Source organism: Dromiciops gliroides, chromosome 4 (assembly GCF_019393635.1).
Source record: "Dromiciops gliroides isolate mDroGli1 chromosome 4, mDroGli1.pri, whole genome shotgun sequence".
Taxonomy (NCBI): domain Eukaryota; kingdom Metazoa; phylum Chordata; class Mammalia; order Microbiotheria; family Microbiotheriidae; genus Dromiciops; species Dromiciops gliroides.
The window spans coordinates 99,105,006-99,125,289 of record NC_057864.1 but is presented as its reverse complement, the minus strand read 5'-3'; the positions used below and the strand labels follow the sequence as shown (position 1 = coordinate 99,125,289).

At 45.0% G+C, this 20,284-nt stretch overlaps 1 protein-coding gene across 5 annotated transcripts in view; it reads left to right on the top strand.

Annotated features, from left to right (window-relative positions):
- The window catches only part of TNNT2 (troponin T2, cardiac type), a 37,108-nt gene that overhangs the window by 127 nt on the left and 16,697 nt on the right, over nt 1–20,284 (top strand). The window contains exons 2-10 of one of the 5 annotated variants that reach the window (XM_043964620.1): nt 93–159; nt 1,037–1,724; nt 4,742–4,794; nt 10,040–10,090; nt 12,968–12,978; nt 13,076–13,090; nt 15,490–15,519; nt 18,244–18,306; nt 18,660–18,695. In XM_043964620.1, the coding sequence (XP_043820555.1) occupies nt 1,722–1,724; nt 4,742–4,794; nt 10,040–10,090; nt 12,968–12,978; nt 13,076–13,090; nt 15,490–15,519; nt 18,244–18,306; nt 18,660–18,695 (262 nt within the window). In that variant the 5' untranslated portion in view covers nt 93–159; nt 1,037–1,721. Of the gene's footprint in view, nt 1–92; nt 160–1,036; nt 1,725–4,572; nt 4,795–10,013; nt 10,091–12,967; nt 12,979–13,075; nt 13,091–15,489; nt 15,520–18,243; nt 18,307–18,659; nt 18,696–20,284 lie in introns of those variants that run through there. The other 4 variants (XM_043964621.1, XM_043964622.1, XM_043964623.1 and 1 more) reach the window with 4 other exon arrangements.

Here is a 20,284-nt window from a genome sequence, read left to right as displayed (position 1 = left end):
GAAGCCCAGGCACACACTGGGAAAACAAGGCCCGTGTCAGGTCCAGAATCCTTCCCCTTCACCCAGTCACTGTTCTCTTATCAGGACATAAGGAAGGAGGCAGCATCTACTAAGAGGACCTCGTGGGGAAAGCAAGTCACCTCTCCCACAGATACCCAGGTGAGGGGGAGCAGGAAGGATTCCTAGGGCTGCTTGAATTTGGGATCTCACTGGCTTCAGTTGGAGATTTCTCCTTTGCCTGGGTGTGTTCTTAGCAAAGCAGGTGCCTGCCTAGACCCACCCCCTTTCCCTTTCTCAGTAGTGAAACAGCAGGGCGGGAGTGGGGGAGCATCTGTCTGTGTTTATCTGTATTTGTGTGTGTGTGTGTGTGTGTGTGTGTGTGTGTGTGTGTGTGTGTGTGTGTGTGTGTGTGTTGGAGAGCTACCAAGAGAAAGCTTGATATAATGGATAGAGTAGAGGCTGGACTTGGAGTCGGGATATTTTTAATATGATCCATTTACTGTTTGTGTCACCCTGGGCAAGTCACTTAATCGTTCTCTGCCTCAGGTTCCTTATCTAAAAAATAGGGACAATAATACCACAGGGTTGCTTCCTAGGGTTGTTGAAAGGATCAGATGAGGCAATATATGCACAGAACTTTGCAAACCTTAAAGCACCATCTAAATGTTAGCTATTATTACCACTACTCCCCCCCCCATTATGCTTATCTGCATAATATAGGGAATCTGGAAATCTTCCCTCTCTTGCTGTATCGGGGTGATTTGGGCCAGCCTAGAGAAATGGTTGGTTGAGTTCCTCAGTGTTCCCAGCCTCAGTCAGAACCCCACAATTCCCCTTCACATCTTCCCAACAGACACTTTCGTTCTAGACCACTGTGTCTTTGGGTGTTGAACTGAAGGTGGAGTGATACCTCCTCCTGGCCCTGAAGTTCATGTGTCCCCACCCCGATCCCCACAGCAGCAGGACCAACTGATTTTTCTTCAGAGCCTTCCTTCCCTTCCTCATTTCTAATGCACTAACACTTTTGTCCCCACAGCTATGACAGGATGTGCCCATATAGGAGGGGCTAGATCTACAGCCCATGTGCCAGGCCTGGGGATTTGGTCCGTGTTGGTCTCACTTCTCACTGCTCCCTGCGAAGCTTCCTTTCTAGTCCCTGAACCTCAAGACTGACTGGGTCTCAGTCCCTGGAACACCCAAGAAAACCTGAGAGAACTATCCCTGCCAAAAGGGGTGCAAAGGGAGAGAGAGCTGGGCACTCTGCGTGAATCTCACCCAGTTCCTTCTTTGCTGAAGCCATTGGGCCCAGGAAGACATTAAATTCTTTACATCCTACCATTGGGGACACTGGAAGGGGCCAAAGGCCTGGTCACTCCACTCAAACCATCTCCAGCAGGGGCAGAGATTCCTGCTCATCACTGTGGGAGCCTCTTACAGGGAAAGAGGGGGAGTAGATATAACCAGAACAGCCCCAACAGGGGTCAGATGAGTTGTGGCACCTTCAGAGTCCTGTCTGAAAAGACTATCTCAGTCCTGCTCATCACTGATGTCCCCAGCAGGGGTATCCCTCTGGAAGGTCTGCCTCTCATTTCTGCAAGTAGCTCCATCTGCCTCTGATTGACCTCTCTACCTACATCCCCCACAAACAACCCTCCCCCCTTCCCTCGATGGCTCCCAAGACCAGCTATCCTGTCTGCTAACTCTTATCTACCCAGGGCCAAATGGTAAGGGAGGAGAGCTTGACACTGATGTGCCCAGATACCCCTTCTTTGGGTTCTTCACCACATCCAAGGCAGACCCTAGACTCCTTTCCAGCTGCCCATTCTCTGTCTGTTCTTTCCTTAATCTTCTCTGCCAAAATCTGCTTTTAGGAAAGGACCTGATAAATGCATTCATGTGAAGGTATAAGTGACTGATAGCAGCTTCAACTCTTCTCCCTCCCAGGGAATTTGGTTTTAAATCAGGACCAAAGCTTTAAACTATGAAGATGAAAGAAGGTGTGGGAGTCTTATCAATGCCCTTGGAATTACTGCCCATTTCTGGTTCTCTCTTTACTTTTATTTTTATTTTATTTTATTTTTTTGGTTCTCTCTTTAGTCAAATGTAGGTGGGGTCCTTTGGCTTCCATTCTCTGCTGTGAGGAGACTTAGGGGCCAGAGTTCCCCTCTAGGGTTACTCTCGCCTGCTCAGGATACAAAGATGATGTGATTTAATGCCAGATCTCTCTTTGTGATGCTTGCTCACTTTATGGATTCTGCAGAGCTGGCGTTCTCTGCCAACCAACAAACTCCTATTAACCCAATACATTAACCCCTGTGTGCTCAGAGAATGTAAAATCATTTAGAAGCCTCATTTCAACTACTAATTTACGGCTTTCTACAAATCCCACTGCATCTTCCAATTGCTTTGCCATCAGTCTGGGGATTATCTGTTGTTTTAGAGTATCCAGGGTCATGTTCCTCTCTCCTCTGGAAAATCAAGAGTTAACTAATAACTCTTGGATGTCTTGAGGGAGATTGGGTTGGCACAAATCAAACAGGTGCTCATGCTGGGTTAGGTAACTGGCCAGGGTCCTGTGTAACTCCTGGGAGTAGCTCACAGCCCTGACAGAAACAGTCAATAAACATTTATTAAGCACCCCCTGTGTGATGGGGACTGTGCCAAGTGGGGGCAGAATGGACCCTCCTTCAATCATTCAGTCCATCGCCAGATATGTCTTTAGTGCCCTTTGTATGCCAGGACTGTCTGGGGTATAGGAGGGGGGAGAGTTTATTTAGACCCAGAGGGATTCCTGCCCAGCTGGGCTAGATTTCCATATCTCGCTCTCAGAACTGACCTGGATTACTAGGGGACATCTGAACCCTCCACACCCCAAATCAGGATGCACCTGGGGACTTTAGGAGAGATCAGGGAATCCTGTATTGTGAACTAGAGAGGCCCTTAGAAGCCACCTAGTCGAATTTCCTCATCTATAGAACCAGAGATTGTGACTTGTCCAGACCCAACATTCCTATGCCATTGTAGCACAATGCAGTGAAGGTCCCTGCTTTCAGCTGGCTTCCAAGGCCCTCGTAAGTGTTCACAGGTCCTTGATCTACTGACACAGGTAGAAAGAGCACTGAATCAGGCATGGGAACCCTTACAATGATGGCCAAGCCCTGCTCCTCCCTCCAGAAGCATTTTCCCTGTGGGGAGGAGATGAGCCATTGTCATGATGAAAATTGGAATATGATCAAAGCGTAAAAGAATACCAGGGGCTATAAGGCGGCGGGGGGGGGGGGGGGGGGGGGGATGTCTCTTCCAGCCGGGATCCCGATCAGGGAAGCCTTCATGGAGGAGGCAGCATTTGAAGTAGACCCCCAAGTTTGAGCTGGGCTCATGAGCCCTCTCTAGTCTATTCACCTCGATCCTTCTCTCCCCTCACTTGGCAGACCTTGATGGAAACTGCCCCGTTCTTTCTTCCAGTCATCCCAGAATTCCTCTTTGAGTCTCTTTTCAGGGCTGAAATAAAATCATTTCTGACTCCCCAATATATATATATATATACCCGGTTCCCTTTGAGTTAGGTACCTTTCATGCCAGCAATGGAGGCATGTAGGTGCTGGGAGGCGAGTTGCGCTTGTTTTCTCTGGCATTCTGGGCTCTGGCAGAGAGCAGCCAGGGAGATGGGCCAGGATGCAGAGGAAAGCTGGGCTCCGGCAGCCCCTCATTCAAAAGGCCCCGGCCCATACACCTGTCCTTGCCTCTCTCCACAAAAGAGTTCTTGTTCAGCCCCATCAATGTTCCTGACAACCACAATCCTGGATCTTTCTTTGTAGAGACCTTCAGGGAGACAGGTGGTGAGACCCCGCCCCTTCTCACCCCAGCTGTCTGTTCTGCCTGTGGTCCAACTGCTTCCACTAGTCAAAAATTCTTCCCTGTGTCCAAACCCTGATCCCTTTCATCAGGGTCCACTTCCCACCCACTCCTCTTTTCTCCGGGGCCCCCACTCCTTCCTACCACATCATAGATCCCCGGAGAAGAGTCAGACCATCTAATCCTGCTTTGCAAATGGAGAAACTCAGTTGCCTCCTCTGTGAATGAGATGTCAAAAGAGATGATCTTTGTGGACCCTTCCAACCCATCAATTAGAACACAGCTCTAAACCCTCTAAGTTGAGGCCTTAGAAAGTAAGCAGATTGCTCAAGGTCACAGGCCAGTTATGGGGGAGCTGAGATTACCAGCCGACATAATATCATTTCAAGTATGATGCAGAACTCGGGAATGTCACCTTGCTCGTGCCCCTCCCCCCAACAGAGGACAGGCGCCTGGGCCAGCTATGTCCACAATTAACTGAGGTTTAAGGAAGGCTGAAATCTCTCCATCCCCACTATCCTGCTCCCATTCCGACTCTCCAGATTTCTGGGGCCCCAGCCCTCAGCATCTGCTTATCAGACTTCTCAAGAGAGACAGCTGGCTTATGTCACATCCCTCTCCCCTCCACCCACCTCCCCACCGGGTGCCCCCATATCTGCCCTAGTTTAAAATAGCCTGTCTCAGCAGCTGGACAATAGCTTGGGCATATAAGGCATGGGGGACGAATACCTCCAGCCCCGTCCTCGGCACCTGCCAAAATAGCAGCTAGCCATTCCCCGCCCCACTGCCTGTGTTGACACATTCCTTTCACTGCGGGACTTGGCTCCTGAGACCAGGGTCTCTCACGATCACCCACTTAAAACCTTGTCCTTCTCCCCGCCTGCAGCTAGTTCCCAACGAGCAGACACTTACCAGGATCTCTGCTGAGCCGGGCCCAAGGTAAGCCTCCAGCCTGAGTCTCCAGAAAGGGGAAGGCAGAACCAGGGATGGGAGGAGCGGAGGGAAGTCCTTGACTTTGCCCGGACAAAGGCTCTTCTTGGTCTGTCTGGGTCCTGGGATGGGGAAATTAGAGTTCCATATCTGGGTGACTTAGCAAAGTCCAGGTCACCCTATTCAGGTGAGAAACCACAAACAGAAGCTCTCAAAGGAGGGTTGAGATCTGATTTTAGGACTTGGCAAGGGACCTCCAGGACTCCCCAGGTCCATTTCCCTGCCTCTGGGCAAGGATATGCCAAAACCTTTCCAGGTTCTGTGGGGAGAAAAGGGATGGAGGAAGTGATGGGCGGAGGGAAATTTCGATTCTAAAAGCCTTAATCTCAGCATTGAGACTACAGTTTGAGAGTTCTCATCTCAGTCCCTGTGTGCCAAGCCTCTTCCTGGAGACCTGGAAAATTTCTTGGGGACTCAAGAAAGACAAAATTCCGTTGGCAAAAAGATTGGCAGTGAAGCTTCCCTCCATGCTGACACTTTGAGGAAACTGGATTTCAGATTAGTCCTCCAGCTCCTTCCCTTCTGTGGATTTAGGGAATGAGTTTAGTAGGTAAGGAGGCAGACTAGGGAGACCTTTCAATAAGGTCTGTTGGAGGTTTGGTCCTCGCTCATTAATCAGAAGGGGTTAACACTGAGTTCAGCTGTTCCACAACTATTTCCTGATGTCTATGCTATCTATGATAGGCAGTTGGTGAGACCCGACCCTCCCTCTTCTCCAGGGTATCTACTTTATTAGTTTAGACAAGTGTCTTCCCCCACCCCACCCAACCCCACTTCAGAGTCCTCCCAGAGGACTGATGAAACATTTGGGGGGGTCTGGGGATCGGAAGGGATTCAGAATGTTAGTGTCCCATAAAACCCTCAGAGGGGCTGAGCTCTCTGCTTAGATTATCCTTGTTCAACCCCTTACCTGATTAGGAATTCTCTCTACAACATCCAAGGAAAATGGTCAGTCAGTTCTGCTTACCCTATCACCAATCAACAAGCATCTATTAAGCACCTACTATGTGCCAGGTAACTATTAAGTGTAGCCAGGGTATTTCTGCTTCTCTGGGCATCCCTTGTTGTCGTCGTCGAGTCATTTCAGTCAACTCTTCATGAGCTCATTGTGGGTATTCTTGGCAGAGATACTGCAGTGGTTTGCCATTTCCTTCTCCAGCTAATTTTACATATGAGGAAACTGAGACAAACAGGGTTAAGTGACTTGCTTAGGGTCAAACCAGCTAGTAAATGTCTGAGGCCAGATTTGAACTCTGGTCTTCTTGATTCCAGGACAGCGCTCTGTCCACTGCACCACCAGTAGCTCATCTAACTAGGGATCCTAACACTTCAAAATATCTTTACCTTCCACTCTTTCTGGATAGTTATGGTGCCTTGCTGGCTACTCTTTCCTTGCCCCTCTCACTGGACCATTTCTCTGTTCAGAGAAAGAACAGAAAAGGAATTAGGGAGTATGAAGGTATCGAAAGGGTCAGATATTAAGCTTCAGCCTTGATCCTGCCCCTTCTCCCCCTCCTTAATCACTCCCCACCCCAAGATCACAGCAGGTAGGATGGAAGAGCAGCTATAGACTTAGGAGAGACAAGGAAGTACAGCAGATAATGTTGGACTTGAAGTTAGGAAGATCTGAGTTCAAATCCTGACACAGAAACTTAGGTGTGTAGCCCTGGGCAAGACACTTGACCTCTCTCAGTCTCAGTTTCCTTATCAATAAAATGAGGATAACGAGAGCACTTACCTCAAAGGTTCCTTAAGAGAATCAGATGAGATAACATTTGGTAAACTCTTTGTCAGCTTAAAGCTCCGTTTAAATGCTAGTTTCTCTGCTCCCCCATTAGATTGTGGGCTCTTGGAGTGGGGGCAGGGACTGTTTTTCATTTTCTTTGTATCCCTAGTGCTTAGCACAGTGCCTGACATAGCAGAGACTTAAATGCTTGTTGAGACAGAAAAAGGGGCTTAAGTCCTTTTTCTGATGCACCTTTCTCTTGTAACCATACAGAGCTAGAAGGGGTTTAAAGATCATCTAGTTGGAACACCCTCATTTCACAGAAGAAACAGAGGCCTAGGGAAGAAAAGTGACTTGCCCAAGGTCACACAAATAATGCTTCTTGGGCACATTTGGATCCCTCTCCCAAACCTCCTTCAAATGCACTCCCTTTAATCGTTCTCCACTTGGATTGTCCCCACCAAATAACCTTTTTTTGGGGGGGCAGGGCAATGAGGGTTAAGTGACTTGCCCAGGGCCACACAGCTAGTAAGTGTCAAGTGTCTGAGGCTGATTTTGAACTCAGGTCCTTCTGAATCCAGGGCCAGTGCTTTATCCACTGCACCACCTAGCTGTCCCAGCAAATAACCTTTTAAGAGCAATTTTTAAAAAATGAACATTACACAGTATCTTACAGTTGGAAAGAACCTTGGAAGCTACTTTGAACAGTGAAAAAAAATATTGGATTAAGAGTCCTGAGAAGTGAGTTCTTATCCTAGGATTAACACTAACTCACTGTTCCCACCCCTCCAATGAGGAGTTCTCCTGCCAATATGTGGTAGGGGAAAGTGCACCAGGATAACCGGATTCCAGTCCCAGCTCTGACACTTACTAGTTGCATGACTATGGACAAGTCTCAGTTTCTGCCTGAAAATGGGGATAATAATACTTGAGCCACTGACCTTTCAAAGTTGTGAGGAAAGGACTTTATAAACCTCAAAGTGCCATCACAATGTGGAGTTCTAGATCATCCAGTCCAGCGGATAATGATGGCCACCATAGTCACTGCTTCCTTGGCACATAGTAGGTACTTGATAAATGCTTATTGACTGACTGACTGAGTGATGGGAGGACTTTCGTTTGGGGTGGCCTTTAGTAGCCGCAGGAGGAATCTGGAGAGGATGGTGGCTTGAGGGCTAGGAATGGAGGCACTTTAGGATATCTTGGCTTGCCTCTATCAGGTCGTTATCTAAGCCATAAGGAGGTCAGAACTCCCAGCTTCTGGGGACTGCCTAGCCCCACTCCCCTCCCTTTGGTCTTGTCCCTCAGTGAGAGATTAGCTTGGCTGTGATCTGGGGACTGTCAGAACCCCGTTATCCACTTCACATCCTGCCTGCTATTTCCGGAGATGGATGGCGGTGCCAGGGTACATGGAGAAGGGCCTAACTTACCCTTATCTGTCCCACAGCCCTCATGCTTTTATGGGGGATAGAGTCAGACAGAACAGAGGGAACATGATGGCCTGTGGGGGTGCGGCAGGAGGCTGTTGACTTAAGAGAACATTTCAGAGGCCCAAACAAGCTCACTTTTCCTGAGGAGACTTCTCTCTAGCCCACCCTGGAGGGGTCATGGAGCACCCTGTGGGGATGGGCCCCTTACAGGACCAAATGCCTATAGATGTATAGATGATTGTATCACTAAATTCCCAAGGCTAGGCTCATTTCTCTGTGCTTGTTTGGATGGGGGTAGGATTGGTCTAGGGTAGGGACCAGAACTTCCTCAGAGTCCAATGGACTCTATTCTTGTACATACATGCACATACCACAAGCACAGCAGGGGAACCTCAACCAGTCAAGTGCCACCCAGAAGTGTGGCCCATTATGAATCAGTCTCTCTTGGAACCACTTTGGATCAAATGAGACTTCCACAAAAGGGGTGGGTCTGGATGGGTGACTCATGAATGTTTCTTCAGGATCACCCAAGTAGCTCACAAATTTGTGAGAGGAGGGGTGGGTGGGGAGAGAGAGAGAGAGAGAGAGAGAGAGGGAGGGAGGGAGAGAGAAACAGACAGACACACATAGAAAGACAGACAGAGAGACACACACACAGACACACACACAGACACACACAGAGACAGACAGACAGAAAGAGAAAGACAGACAGAAAGAGAAAGAAAGACGGACAAAGACAGAGAGATAGACTGAGAGACAGACAGAGAGAAGAAAAGAAAGAAGGAAGGAAGGAAGAGAGGGGGAAAGGAGGGAGAAAGGCATAAGATAACAAGCATTTATTAAGCACTTACAATGTGTCAGACATTGTGTGCTTTACAAATATTATCTCATTTGATCCTCACAACAACCCCAGTATGCAGGTGCTTTTATGAATCCTATATTATAGTTGAGGAAACTGAGGCAGATGAGGGCTAAGTGATTTGCCCAAAGTCAAACATAGCTAATAAGTGTTTAAAGCTAGATTTCAATTCAAATCTTCCTGATTCCAGGTCTAGCGCTCTTATTATCACACCACCTAGCTAGAGGGAGAGAAAGGGTATCTCCTATTTGCTCTGAGGGACATGACTTTGAGAAACTCTTGAAAAGCTGCTTTTATCAGACTCAGATTATTAGTGTTTACCTACTACCTACTATTCTTGGAAAGGGCATGCCAACTAATTGTCTTATGACTCCACTCACCATCCTTATATTTCTCTTACAAAGTTAGGTGTTACCTTCTTCCATATGAATATAAACTCCTTGAGGGCAGGACTGGCTCCATTTTTGCATTTATATCAATAGGGTTTAGCCCAGTGCTTGGTATTGGCACCTTCTTAATAAACACTTCTACATTCATTTATTTTTAATTTTTTAGACTTTATATTTCTGTTTATTTTCATTTGGGGGCGGGGATAAGGAGACAACTAAGCCTGTGATTCTTTTTTCTTTTTTAAATTTTATTTATTTTATTCTGAACTTAAGAAATAAAATAAGCATTTCCATAACATAGTATCTTCATTCATTTATGAATTCATTCAGCCAACTCAACCTCCTCATTTTACAGATGGGGAAATCAAGACCCAGATAGGTTAAGTGGCTTGTACTTACTACTCAGGTAGTAAATAGCAAAGCTACTCAGGATTTGAACACAAATCTACTGACTTACACAAAACCACAAACACACACACAACACACACACACAGATCAAATTATTGGAGGAAGCAGGACTAGAACCCAGATCACCTCACTCCTACTGCCATGAGTGGAGCTTGCCAATGGGCAGTGTTCCAAGGGTGTTTGACTTGGAGAGTGCAATGAGCAGAGCCTGAAGAATGGTGAGAAACCCCCATTTGAGGCTCCCAAGAGAACCTTCAAAGAGCCCTGCCTTTGCCCCTTCCCAAGCCCCATCCAGCACTGTAGTCCTTCCCACAGAACCGAGAAAGGAAAATGGATTGTGTTTGATTCTTTTCCAGCTATTGACTTTATTTCTCTTTGGAAGGGCAGCAGACACCATGTCGGACACAGAAGAAGTTGTGGAGGAGTATGAAGAGTAAGTGGTGGCTCCCTCCCCTTCCCTGCCCTCCCTGGTCTGCTGTGGTCTTTGTCCTTTTTGTTCCCAGTCTCTGGTCATCTGCCACTTGGGCGTGACCATTTTTACCTCTGGGGTCCTTGGAGAGGCTCACCTAGAAATAACACTTCATTTTCAACACTGTCGGGGTGGGGGCGGGGCGCGGTGTTCATATCAAGCCACTACCTTAGGACTGGAGATGGATTCGGAAGTTTGGCAGGATTCGATTTCAGGATCATGGTAGGTTTGGGTGGGGTGGAGAGGAAAGGATAAAAGCATTCTACCTGTGCGAGAGGCTGGTGAATGATCCAAGGAATCAAGTCATCTGGAAAGGTGATTCCGTTGAGAAACTGGGTCTGGGAAAGGTTAAATGAGTCACCCTAGTCTACATAGGCAATGCCATCCCCAAAGAGCCTAGACTGACAATTTAGGCTCTAGAACCTCCTCATCAAGAAAAGGCTTGGCTTAACGAATAATGATCTGACTTTGGGAACAAAGAAGACTGTGCCTCAGTGTCCTAGGCAATTCTCAGTGACAATAAATTACAGGGGAATCCCTGATCTGGATCAGGGGAGGGAAGAAAATAAGCACTTGTTAAGCACCTGCTATGTGCCAGGCACTTTATTAAGCACTTTACAAATATTATTATTTCATTTGATCCTCACAACATCCCTGAGACACAGGTGATGATGATGACGACTATAGCTAACATTTACATAGTGCTTATTATGGCACTGTATAAAAGAATATTATCTCATTTGATCATCACAGCAACCCTGGGAGATAGATGCTTATTTTACATTCTCTCTCTTTTTTTCTTTTTTTTGGGTGGGGCAATGAGGGTTAAATAACTTGCCCAGGGTCACACAGCTAGTAAGTGTCAAGTATCTGAGGTCAAATTTGAACTCAGGTCCTCCTGAATCCAGGGCCAGTTCTTTATCCACTGGGCCACCTGGCTACCCCCACCTTATTTTACAGATGAGGAAACTGAGGTTAAGTGACTTACTCATGGCCACTTGGTTAGTAAGTATATGAAGCTAGATTTGAACTCAGGTCTTCCTGGCTCCTGGCTCAATACTCTGTGTACTGTACCACCTAGCTGCCTCTCTCAGGGGAAAAGAGTTTCCTCACTAGGAGAACCTCACATAGATAAATTCACAAGTCAGAGGGGGGGAAAACCCCTCTTCAACAGGAAAGTCCTTTGTGAACCTGAAAGTGTTGTATAAATGTGTTATCAATATCATTATCCATCTTTCCTTTTTTGATTGAGTTCAGATAGAAATGGTCCCAGGACATGTCACTTGCCTGTTATTATTCTTTCATATTTAATGTCAGTCAGCCAATCAACATGAGTTAAATGCCTATAATGTGCCGAATACTGTGCTAGGGCATACCAATAAAGGCACAAGACAATCCCTGCTCTGATGTTCTGTGAGCTATTATGCAGGTGGACAAATGACTTGTAATTAGATTGGAGTACTGGGATGTAAGCTCATCCGAGGATTCGCTGAAGTATAGAGTATTATTGTTAACTTCCTAATTCATCTTCAATACTCATGACATACCTGTAGTAGAAATTAATCAAAAACTTACTAGACGGGCAGCTAGGTAGAGCACCCACCCTGGATTCAGGAGGACCTGAGTTCAAATCTGGCCTCAGACACTTAACAATTACTAGCTGTGTGACCCTTGGCAAGTCATTTAACGCCAATTGCCTCACAAAAAGCCCCAAACAAACAAACAAACAAACAAAAAAAAAAACCTTACTAGACACCTACAATGTACTAGGTATTTGGGGAGAAAAAGAAGAAGGAGACATAGTCCCTATCTTCAAGAAAATTGAATGACCCTGACTATAAAACTAATAATAACTGTAGCAATAACAACAATAATACTTGCTAGCATGGATATTTTACTTTAAAGTTTGCAAAGTACTTTACAAATATCATCTCATTTTATTCTCTCTCTCTCTCTCTCTCTCTTTTTTGAGGGGCAATGAGGGTTAAGAGACTTGCCCAGGGTCACACAGCTAATAAGTGTCAAGTGTCTGAGGCCAGATTTTTTTTAACTCAGGTCCTCATGATAATCTGAGATGATGTGGTACTAATAATAGACATTTTAAGAAAAGGTTAAATGAGGAGACCCAGTACTTCAAGTATATATCACAGTTTTTTATTCACTGTGCCACCTAGCTGCCCATCTCATTTTATTCTCACAACAACCCTGGGAGGCACGTGCTATAATTATTGCAATTTTACAAATGAAGAAACTGAGGCATAAATACTCTCGGAGGATAGGCAGAAGGCAGAAATCACTGTGGGTAGGAATAACCAGGGAAGGCTTTATGGTGCCTGCAGAATGCTTGGGATTTGGACAGGGACAGGGTTTGGTCATTTCCTGTGTGATGACACCAGGAGTGGGTCAAAGGTGAAAATTAGGTTAGGGGGTGGAGCATAGGTGGGAAATAACATGAATGAAATGACACCAAGTTGGGAATGAGGAAGGCATTCCTGGGAGCTGTGTATATAGTTAGGGGAGAGAATACGTTTGGGGAAGTGGTGGGAGATAACATTGTAGAGGCAGGTTGGAACAGGTCATGGAAGGGCTCGAATGGCAGATTAAGGAATTTGGACTTGATGTCAGCAAAATAAAGACTCCAATAAAGTTGATCACATGGAAAGTTCAGGCAGGGCATGTTTGTGTGCATATATGCTCATGTGTGTGTTTGTGTATCCATGTGTTGTGTGTGTGTGTGTGTGTGTGTGTGTGTGTGTGTGTGTGTGTGTGTGTGTAGGAATAAAGGTTGTGAAGGATTATCTGTTGGTTCCCCATGGAATAGCATTTTGTTTTTCTTTTCAGGGAACAGGAAGGTAAGAGCAGGAGATTTGCCATCATTTGGATCAGAAGACGTTATGTCTTGAAACTCACTCATCTCTCCTTTTTTCTCTTCTCTCTTCCTCCACATAGAAGAGGCTGAGGAAGGTAAGTGTCTAGGGTCATTTCAGTGTATATGATGGGGAGAGGGGAGATGAGTCCATGGAATCAAAAACAGCATCTCTGAACCATCGGATTCTTCATCCTAACTTTTCCCACCAAGTAGATTCCAATCAGAAAGCCACAACTGATCATCATTCTTAACAGGGCAATCGAAAGCCCTCTTCCCCCTTGCATAGGGTCTAGGGACTGGACCTGTGTCTCTCCACTTAATCTTACACAGTTGTCTTCCCCAGGGGCCTTGCTAAAACATTTCAACCTCTCTCCTTTTGTTTAAAGAAACTGTCCATTTCTTTCTGCCATTTTCCCATCACTGGTCCCTAACATATTAGCTATTCTCTTTCCAGTTCCCTTGGTGAGTCAGTAGTCAGCAAGCATTTATTAAACACTTACTGTATGCCAAGGAAGTGTGCCAAGTGCAGGGCAAATACATTATCTCCAGCCCTCAAGGAGTTAGCATTTATTGGGGGGGGGGGGGGCGGGACAAGGCAATGAGCCTTAAGTGACTTGTCCAAGATCACACAGCTAGTAAGTGTCAAGTGTCTGAGGCTGGATTTGAACTCAGGTCCTCCTGAATCCAAGGCTGGTGCTTTATCTACTGTGGCACCTAGCCGCCCCCAGGAGTTAGCATTCTAATGGTAGAAAGCAGGGGAAAGAATTGTAACTACAAGATATAGACAGTGTAAATGGATATGACTATGTCTCATTGGATGACCCCAGGACTTAACATTTCAGTTTCCTTAAAATGCTAAAATGATAGAAATCTTTAAGAGATAAGACGGTCTTGCTCCACCACATCCCCCAAATGACAAGCAGGACCCAAAGGCATCAGAATATCCAAAGAAAAAAAGCATTTCTATGGTTCTCATAAATCAAGTCAGACAACTTTCCTTTTATAGGGCAAGCTAATTCTCTGCTCAAGTCATTACATGTAACTTCTAAAGTCAGGAAATGAGTTTTCTATGGAGAGATCATTCTTCAGGGTTTGGTCATCTCCTGTGTGATGACACCAGGAGTGGGTCAAAGGTGAAAATTAGCAAGTGTCCTTCCTTTCCAGATGCATAGTCTATTCCCTTATCCAGGTAATCTCACAGGGCAAATGGCTTTTGGGATAATACATATACATACATACATACATATTTATATGTATGTATACACACACACACACACATATATATATATACACACATATGTATATATTTATACACACACACACATATAGCTAGGTAGTGCAGTGGATAGAGCGCTGACCCTGGAGTCAGGAGGATGTGAGTTCAAATCTGGCTTCAGACACTTGACACTAGCTGAGTGACCCTGGGCAAGTCACTTAACTGTGATTGCCTGAGACATACGGGGCCATCTCCAGTCATCCTAATGTATATCTTGCCAATGGACACAGATGGCTCTGGAGGAGAGAGTGAGGCTGGTAACTTTGCACAGCCCTCCCTCACTTAAATCCAATTCATTCAAGTCATGACATCACCTCCCAATGTCATGATCCTCTTTGAGAATGGACAAACAACAATATATACATATATATTCACACAAATATATATATACATACACATATATATTCTCATACATACATATATTGTCACATACACATATACATATACATATATATATCTTCATATATATGCTTGTGGGAGAAACCAAATTGGGGAAAACAGGGAGAAAAGAGGAGGGGAGAGGAGAAGAGGAAGGGAAGAGCAAGAGGGTTATTTTGAAGACCAACAAGTGCTTTGGAAGCTGCTTGGGGTATTTCTTGCATAGCCATAGCTGGACTCAGACCTGCACTGGTATTCCAGGAAATATTTGTGTAAGGTGGGTCATCCTTGGGGCTTGGTTCCTGGGAGATGTGCCAATTTTTTACAACAGGGTCTTGCGTGGGGCTTAGGTTTCTTGGCTTTGGGATCAATGTGTCTGCTGTGTGTACTGGGATTTGGCTTTAATGCTTTCCTGTTTGGTGGCGTCCTGAGCTCAAAGAGGCATCAAAGAACCTTGTGATTTAATGGGTTCTTCCTTAGCAGCTACATTGCTATGTTGGCCATGAAGGGATTTCCAATCCAACCTACAGAGGCTCAGAGAAACAAAATTATTCACCCCTGGCCACATGTCTGGTTGAGGACCAGGTCTCCTGATTCCAAGTTCAAGGCTCTTCCTACCCTACCACATAAGCTGTTTCTTACAAGGCCTAACATATTTTCTATAGCTCTACTAATGTTTATGCCTGAAATGGGGTGGGACAGTCATGACTTTGAGCTTCTAGCTGGTAAAAGAGATAATGGAAGATAAGGGAACAATGTCCCCTATGATCCTTGGCTTTCTGCTGCCAAACTAACCTTTCTTACTTTTCCCCTTTGCTGCTGCTACTCCCCGTGTCTCAGAAGAGGAAGATTGGCTAGAGGAAGAGGACGGTAGTACAATGTTTCATTTTACCATGTTTCCTACAACTTGCCACAATGATATAGCCCAGACTTTTTTTGGGGGGTGGAGAGATAACCATATATGTTACCTGTAATGGGGAGGAGGAGAGGGCTGGATCAGAGTGTTCCTGTCTTTCCGTCTCTGCTTTTTTACTGTCAGCCTTTCCATGGTTTCTGATAATGGCCCTAGAATTCTGCCTTCTTCAGAGCAATTTACTCTTTTTTTATTTGTCCTACATTCTTTTTCTTGGGGAACTAGACACTTGGGGTCCAACTAACCTCTTTACTTCTTAGCTGTTTCACCTCCCCACTTTCTCCATCCATCTACAAGGTCTAAAACAAAAGGTCACCACCTACTGGAGGCAGACATGCTACTACAGAAGCTTGCCCTCTTCTTGTTATTGGAGAAAGTCAGAGAGGACTAGCTCCACAGTCAGGGAAAGTCAGAGGAGCTAGAAGCTCCTAAAATACTGGGCCATGGCCACATAATGATGCATTGCAAAGAATACTGGATTGGTTGGGTTTTAGTCCCAGCTCCATCACTAACTGACCTGACCATACATACATCACTTCACTTCCCTTAGCCTCAGTTTCTTTGCTTGTAAAATGAGGCTTTGGACTAAATGCACTTAAGTCCCCTTATAGTTCCAATATCGTGTCTAAGCCTCCTAACCAGTCTTTTTCAGTCACCAAGACTTTCCTTTCTACCCAATGAAGATGCCATCCCTTTATCAATCGGTAACTAACAAGTATGTTTCCATGGTTCTGTGCTATATTACAAACTGAGTAGAAGGAGTAGCATTGAAGGATGTCATCAGATATATTACTAGATAAAAAGATAGGCAAGTCACTTAGGGAGAGTGAGAGATAACTGATGAACATCTCTTATCAAATACTCTATTGTTAACTATACGATGGCAAGAAACCTAGAGGAAAATCCTTAGCATGTTGGGTGGCTCTGGTGGTACGTTTATGGCAATATGTGGGCAAGAGTCACCCAGGATGAACAGATGGAAGGGCTGAGATCTCCATCATTGCTGATAAGATCATAGATTCTTTGAACTTACAGGAGTCCTGCCCCTAGTAGATCCACCTGTCTACTCCAAGGTGGATGGACTATTTTTATACAAACATGAGGGTGAAGACAGGAGCATTTGGCTAACTTTCTGGATACTTACAAACATGGAGATATTTTGAGCATAGTGTAGACTCACAGCCTCCTCATAGCTGCTCTAATATGAACAAGTCTCTCCAGACTTAAGAAATTTACTATCAAAGATGGTACCAACTTCATACAGGAAATGGATAAGATTCCAAGGTGGAACAACTCCCTCTTTCCTCCTTATATTCCCACCCCTGCAAGAGTGGACATAGTCTCATATGGTATCAGGTCAATGGGTAGAACTTTCATGACAAGAATCCAGAGGATTTGTTAATTCAATGTCACAAACATTTGTTCATTATCTACTATGCTCAAGGCCTGCACTTGTCCTTGGGGATAGTAAGGCAAAAAAGAAACAGTCCTGCCCTCAGGGTACTTACATTTTACTGGTAACATCCTTTCCTGGCATTGAGGAAGGGCACGGGAGGAAAGGTCAAATTAGCTTCTGCCCCCTTACCTTCCTGGAATATTGTGAACTGGCCCAGTCCAAGCCAACCCATTGAAGATGTTGGGGTCATTTCTCTCCACTGTCTTCTACTCAGAGTCTGGATGCATTATACTTTTGTGGTGTTGACCAGACTACCTTCCTGTTCCAGTTTTTGTATACTTTTAGAAAAGTCCCCCAATTCAAAAAAGTTCAGATTGCACCCTCTCCCCCAACATGCTAGAATCATGAAATTTTAGAGTTGGAAAGAACACCAGTAGAACGCAAGCTCTTTGAGAACAGTGAATGTTTCATTTTGTCACTGTACCCTCAGTGTCTAGTGAGTGCCTTGCAGATAGCTGAAGCTTAACAAATGTATGGTGAATTGCATTGCATCAGACCTGGTCCAAATTTTACTTGAATAGAAATTTCTTCTCAACATCTCTGACAAGCAGTCATACAGTCTCTGCTTAAAAACCTACAGTAATAGAAAACCCAGTCTAATGAGACAGCCCATTACACTTTGGTATGGGTCCAAGTGTTAAGTTTTTCTTAACTTGGAACCAACATTTGCCTCTCTGCAACTTCTACTCATTGTCTCTCCTCAAGGACCATATGAACGAAGTCAAATCCCTTTTCTACCTGATAACTCTTCAAATGTTTGAATAGAACAATCATTTATCCTTAAGCCTTCCCTTCCCTTCCCTTCCTTTCTCTTTCTCAAGTTAAACATCTGCTTTTCCTTTGTTAGATCTTTATATAGCATTTTCCTAACCATTTTGACTGCCTTCTTTGGATTAATCTTCCATGCTACAGTTCATTAATGCCTTACCCCACAGAATTGTGGTGATTGTAACTGAATATAATGAATGAAATGGAAATTCACTTCAAAGTGTTCCTTCTTAAATTCCTGCTTATTTCATGAGTTTGAGTTTAGGGGAAAATATGAATAACTTCTTTTATCCAGAACAGGTTCTCCTATTTCAGTCTGTGTCCTGATTGTAACCACAGTATGTGCCTCTCTGAGTCTATTTCCAAGGTCCTTTCTCTGTCCTTGTCTACTTTAGAATCTGTGTGATCAAGGAAAGTAGAAATCCCAGTTATTCACTGACCTTTTCCCATCATCCAGAACAAGAGCCAGCAGCTGAAGAGGAGGAGGCTGAGCCAGAGGTCGAGGAGACCAAAGTAGAAGGTAGGACAGTGGGATGGGGTAGGTGGGATTGAGGTCAAGATGAGGGCAGTGAAAGTTAGACACCAAGATGAACCTAAGGGTCTTGTTGGAATACCCTGGCTACTTTTGAAGGTTCCCTTTTTATTTTTCTTTCAAAGAGAATTCCACCATGGGCTAATGACCTTTAGGATCAGAGTGAATGGAGCTGCTCCTTTTGTCTCTCATTCAGAACCTACCACAGCTTGACATAGCCCAGTGAACAGGTTGGAACTCTCTCAGACCTGTAGCAAGGGAAGGATTATATTCATATGGGTCTCTGGGAGCTCAGGACTGTATTCTTTACCTGACTTTTCTTTTGTTCTTTTGTTCTTTAGAAACAGAACAAGGAGAAGAAGTTAAAGAAGTGGAAGGTAATTTGGGGATGGTGTCAATCTGGGTGGAGTGGAACAGGACCATGGGAGCCATGGGGTATAGGGAGGAGGAGGAGGAGGTTTCTAAGGGCTAGGAAAGGAAGGAGAAGGAGAAGTTTGCTCCTATTTCTCCTTCTGGTGGAGATGCTCTAGACTCCAAAATGGAATGATTGAGGTGAGTGGGTGAATGGGACCAAACTCTCCCCGGCAGACACATGATTTGGATTTGAGATCTCAGCTTTTGCACCTTCCAAATCCCTTACGATTTGCCCAGGTTACACATAGATAAATTTAATCTGGGGAAGATAAAAAAAAACCCATATAGTATCCCAATTACCCTATTGTAGATCTCACATTTGTTGTTTAGTCATTTTCAGTTGTGTCTGACTCTTCCTGACCCCTTCTGTGATTTTCTTAGCAAAAAATGCCAGGATGATTTGCCATTTCCTTCTCCAGCTCATTTGACAAATGAGGAAACAGAGGCAGATAGTGTTAAGTGACTTGTGCAGGGTCACACAGTTAGTAAGTATCTGAGGCCAGATTTGAACCCAGGAAGATGAGTCTTCCTGACTCTAGACTGGGACTGTAACCAGTGCACCATCTAGCTGGCCCAGATCTCACACAACAGCACTTAAACCAGTGGAGTCCTGAGGTGTAGTCAGCATTTGGCCATTCAGCTGAGGATAGAAGAAGAATGGGAGGGTGGAGATGCATACAGAGGAAGAAATGTCTCCCCAGGTACACTCAACCCTTGCTGTTCTAAGATTCTGTTGAGTACAGACAATCCCAAATAGCTGATGACCCAAAATAGCAGATAATGAAAAAGTCACTTGTATGCAGCTTTGATATACAAGATGATTTGGGTGGTGCAGGTAGGGGGTGGGGCTGAGGAGGTGTGGGGAGACTGAGTATTTTTGTGGATTCATATTCCTTTAAGCTAAATCACTCAAATTACTTTGTACTCTTTAGAGAGGGTGAAGTAGCTGACTCCCACTGAATATAATCTATAGGCAGATGAATACAACATGGCTTCATTGTTCATTTTAGTGGTCCTTGGGCATATACAATGATTGGGTTAGCAGAAAAAGCATGTGTTGGGGATAGTTTGGAAAGAAGGGAGGCCAGAGGCTTACTGTGGGCTTGAAACACCATCAGCAGCTGCCCTGACTTTGGGTGACTCACCTTGTGGGCCTGCATAGAGTCCATGGGGAGTAATCTGAGAGGGATAGGGGATGTGGGAGGGGAGGAATTCTGGGGTAGCAGCTTTGGAAGACTATTTATCAAAGATCTCTTTTACTCAGAGGTGGGGGTAGGGAGTCATGTAGTAGAGACAATGCTATATCTGCCCAGGGGGGTTGGGGGATCTTATTTATTTATTTGTTTGTTTGTTTGTTTATTTATTTAATTTTTCGGGGCAATGAGGGTTAAGTGACTTGCCCTGGGTCACACAGCTCGTAAGTGTCAAGTGTCTGAGGTTGGATTTGAACTCAGGTCTTCCTGAATTCAGAGCCAGTGCTTTATCCACTGTGCCACCTAGCTGCCCCTATTTGGGGATCTTAGTATCAAATACACATAATATGATACAGGAG